Source organism: Apteryx rowi, unplaced genomic scaffold, assembly GCF_003343035.1.
Source record: "Apteryx rowi isolate R43461 unplaced genomic scaffold, aptRow1 scaffold_2668, whole genome shotgun sequence".
Lineage (NCBI taxonomy): Eukaryota > Metazoa > Chordata > Aves > Apterygiformes > Apterygidae > Apteryx > Apteryx rowi.
Genome location: NW_020449050.1, coordinates 1 through 4,163, shown reverse-complemented (window position 1 = coordinate 4,163; position 4,163 = coordinate 1). Strand labels below are relative to the sequence as shown.

Below are 4,163 nucleotides of genomic sequence, written 5' to 3'. Positions count from 1 at the left end.
GGGGGCCGCACGCTGAGCCGTCTTCCTTCACCGCCCCCCCACCGCCCTGCGGAAGGAGCTGGAGGAGCTGCGGGAGGAGAGCCGGCGGCTGGAGGAGGACACGGGCCCCGAGGACGACGCGGTGCCCGCAGCAGCGTGAGTGGGGGGGGGCCGTGCAGGGGCTGTGGGGCCGAGACGGGGGGCCCCCCCGGGGAGACGGGGGCCTGGAGGGGCCCCTCGAACCTCCCGCCCGCTCCCCGCGCCGCAGGTACGTGACGCAGCTCTACTACAAGATCAGCCGCATCGACTGGGACTACGAGGCTGGGCCAACGCAGGTCAAAGGCAGTGAGTGTCTCTTCCCCGCGGCCTTCTGCCCCGCCGCCCCCTTCCTCCTCCTCCTCCTCCTCCTCCTCCTCTCACGGCCTCGCCCTCCCCACAGTTCACTACGGCCCGGAAATTGCCCAGCCCATCGATATCGACAGCAGCCAGCACTCCCGCTGCTTCGTCAGTGACTACCTGTGGAGCCTGGTGCCGACGGCGTGGTGACCGCGGGGCCCGGGCGCGCGCTGCCGCCGCCGCCGCCCCGGCGCGGGGCCGACCCGCGGCTAATCACAAAGGTATCTTTTATTCATGTAACAACGGGAATTGGAAATCGGATCATTAAAACCAGTTAATGGGCTGCTGGCCTGGAAGTTTGGCGCGAGGCCGGCTCACCCCCCTCTGGCAGGGGAAGGGGGCGTGGGGGGGATCCGCAGCCCCGCGCGAGCTGTCCGTGTTTGCGCCGGCTGCGCCCCGACCGCAGCAGCCGCGAGCCCAGTCCGGGGATGCRCGGGGGCGGCCAGCAGCGAGGTAACGCATCCTGGCTGCCGCTGGTCCCAGGGGCGTGCACAGCCCCTGCCCTGCGCGCCGCGCCGCGCTGTGCCATGCCGCCGTGGGGAACGGGAACGCTGCTCCGCGGCCGCCCGGAGCCGGCCGCTCTCCCGGGCAGAGCGCCTCGGCGGCGGCGGCGGTGCCGCCACGCTGCGGCCGAGCTAACACTGACTCACGGCCCCACCGCGGGGGCTGCGCGGCCCCACGGCGGCGCCGGCGCTAGCAGGGGCAGTCGGGCTGGTCGATCTGCTTGCGGCAGGGCTCCATGGTGATGGCGACGCCCACGCCGCTGCGCCCCGACGTCATCCGCGTCACCTCCGTCCACGCGTCCGCGCCGGGGTCGTAGCACTCCACCGAGTCCAGGAACGTGTGGCCGTCRTAGCCCCCTGCGGAGACAGCGCAGCTTGGCCCCGCCGTCCGCCTCCTGCGYGTCCCGGCCGGCCGGCTGGCGGCGGGGGGCATCCCCTCGCCCGCCGTGTCCCCCCGCCCCATACGTACCCAGCACGTATATCTTGCCCTGGTACACGGTGACGCCGAGGGCGCTCCGCCGGTACCGCATGGGCGCCACGAAGGTCCAGGTGTCCGTCTCCACGTCGTAGCGCTCCGTGCTGTTGAGCTGGTCCGTCCCGTCGTAGCCCCCCATGGCGTAGATGCAGTTGTTGAGGGCGCAGACCCCTGGAAAGGGGGCAGAGTCAGGAGAAGGGGAGTTGGGAAACCCTCCTCTTCCTCCCGGAGCCCGGGAGGAGCCCCCCCCTCTCCGCCCCCGCGTCCCAGCTCACCGGCTCCGCTGCGGATGGTGGCCATGGGGGCGATGGCCCTCCAGGCGTCCCGCTCCGGGTAGTAGCACTCGGCGGAGCTGAGGCGAGCGGTGCCGTCGAAGCCGCCCACGGCGTAGAGCAGGCGGTTGAGCACGGCTACGCCCACGCCGATGCGGCGCGTCAGCATGGGGGCCACCAGCTGCCACTCGTCCCTCTCCGGCTCGTACCTGCGGGAGGGCAGGGTCAGGGCCCGGCTGCCCGGAGCGGGGAAGGCCCTCGGTGTCCCCGGAGCCGTGGGGCAGCTCCTCTGCCCTCTCTGGCTTCCCCGCCACCCCACAGCTCTCCGGGGGGGGGAGCACAGGCTCCGAATAGACCCCTAACAACCCCCTGGCCGAGCCGGACTTCCGTTATCGGCCCCGGCACGCGCCCGGCTCCCCGGAGCGGGCTCACGACGTGCCGAGCGCCCTCCCCTCCGGAGCTGGCAGCGGCCCCCTCACCTCTCCACGCTGCTGTGGTGGATGCAGCCGTGCGAGCCCCCCACGGCGTAGATGAGGCCGTCGATGACGCCCACGCCGATGCGGTTGCGGGGCACGCTCATGGGCGCGCAGGGCGACCACTGGTTGGTCATGGGGTTGTAGCAGTCGATGGCGTCCGAGTCCGTGTTGCCGTCGGGCGAGTTGTTCCGGCCCCCCACGGCGTAAAACAGGCCCCCCACCACGCAGCCCGCCAGGCCGCTGCGGGGCACCTGCAGGTCGGCCAGGCGAATCCAGGAGCCGTCGCTGGGGTTGTAGGCCTCCAGGTAGCTCAGCGACTGGCGGTAGTAGCCGCCGGCCGTGTAGATGAGCTGCCCCACCTTGGGGGCCCGGCAGGGCAGGACCTGCGTGGGCTTGTGCAGCGTCAGGTCCTGGAAGATCTTGGCCAGGTAGTCCTTGCAGCGGGAATCCGACTGGAGGATCTCGCACTTCTGGAGCTGCATCTGGAGGAAGTGGGGGGTGAGGGAGTGGCAGCGCACGGCCTTGAGCAGGGCCTGCACGTAGAGCCGCCGGTTCTCGCAGTCGTACTTCACCCAGTTGATGCAGGCGTGGAAGACCTCGGACTCGCAGCGCACGTTCAGCTCGTCCCGGCTGATGAGCGTCACCAGCTGGCAGTGCGAGAGGTTGAAGAACTCCTCCTGCTTTGCCACCTGCGCGGGGACGGACGGCGGAGGGGTGAGCGGGGCGGCCGCCAGCGCAGCGCCGGCAGCGACCTCCTGCCCTTTCCCCTTTCGGTTTCGTTTTGATCCCGGCTCGGCTTCCAGCTCGGCACCGCTGCCCTGCCGGCGAGGAGCGCTTCCCGGCCTCCCCCAAGTCCCGGCCCGCAGGGACCGGCTCTCCCCCCCTGCCCGGAGCTCGTCGGCCCCCGCTTAAAGCCGTGATCCAGCCGGGGGCAACCGCAGCCCCGCCGGGCCGGCTCGCACCGACCATCCGCCCTGATGGGGCTGAATCCTCCTTCCAGCCGCTAACCGGGGTGGAAAACGGCCCGGCCCCGGCGCCTCCGCCTCCCTCCTACCTGCTCCTGCGCCGGCGGAGGGTCATAGAGCCGCGGGCCCCTGCGGACCGGCCGGGGGGGGAGCACGCGCGCACGAAACCATCGCACCCCGCAGGCTGCCGAGGGGGGGGTCCAGGCCACCCCCCTGCGCTGGCGGCCGCCCTCACCTCGCCGAAGTGCATGTAGATGTACTCGCGGGCGCGCTGGTGCAGCTCGGCGCAGCCGATCTGCTCGGCGAAGTTGGCGATGCCGATGGCGTTGCTGGGGTCGAGCTGCTGGACGAGGAAGTCGCAGCAGGCGCGGACGACGCTGTCGATCTGGTACATGACGGCGCCGTTCATGACGTGCAGCACGCACTTCTCGCCCACCGAGATGGAGGCGGTGTAGGCGAACTCGATGAGGCGCTCCATGACGCGCGGGTGGACGCCCTCGATGGGCACCACCTCCATGCCCTGCTCGCGCAGCCCCGTGGTGAACATGGCCTTGAAGACGGGGCTGGACGAGGCCAGCACCACCTTGTGCGCCTGGAAGTCGGCGGGGGGCCCGTCGCGGTAGCGCACGCGCAGCGTCACGTCGCAGAGCTGCCGGCTGAGGCGCAGCTGGTTCATGATGCCGAAGGCCTGCTTGGTGTGCTCCTCCAGCGTGTAGCTGAAGGAGCGGTTCCCGTGGTGGGACGGCGTCACCTCCGCCTTGCACTCGGGCGCGTACATCGCGGGCGCATCGCCGGCCCCCCCGGGGCGGCGGCGGGGGGGGGCTACGAGGGCGGCGGCAGCGCCGCGGGGCCCCGCGGCACCTCGGCTCCTTCACGCCTGCGGAGGGAGGGGGGGGGTCTCAGCGGGGGGGGGAAGATGCCCCCCCCTCCGAGATGCCCCTGGGGACCCCAGCAGATCCCTTGTCCCCACGACGCCCCCCCGTCCCGTCCCGTCCCATCCCGTCCCGGGCCGTGTGGCTCCTGCTGCTGCAGCTGCCTCCCAGCAATGGGGAAACTGAGGCACAGCACCGGGGGGGGCCACAAGTCCTGCCCTCCCC

At 71.9% G+C, this 4,163-nt stretch overlaps 2 protein-coding genes across 2 annotated transcripts; one reads left to right on the top strand and one right to left on the bottom strand.

Moving 5' to 3' along the window:
• Window positions 1–16: 16 nt before the first annotated feature.
• On the top strand, window positions 17–543 carry SPC24 (SPC24, NDC80 kinetochore complex component; the record flags this gene model as incomplete). Its single annotated transcript, XM_026068026.1, has 3 exons — window positions 17–135; window positions 248–324; window positions 419–543. Coding segments are annotated over 3 exons (303 nt in total), but the record flags the coding sequence as incomplete, so codon positions are not given.
• A 42-nt stretch (window positions 544–585) lies between these two features.
• KEAP1 (kelch like ECH associated protein 1) lies at window positions 586–3,914 on the bottom strand. Its single transcript, XM_026068028.1, has 5 exons — window positions 3,302–3,914; window positions 2,105–2,790; window positions 1,629–1,834; window positions 1,348–1,524; window positions 586–1,235 (listed from the first exon to the last, which is right to left on the bottom strand). Exons 1-5 carry the CDS (start codon window positions 3,842–3,844, stop codon window positions 1,069–1,071), a joined length of 1,779 nt encoding a protein of 592 aa, XP_025923813.1. The 5' UTR covers window positions 3,845–3,914; the 3' UTR covers window positions 586–1,068.
• Between the last annotated feature and the right edge of the window lie 249 nt (window positions 3,915–4,163).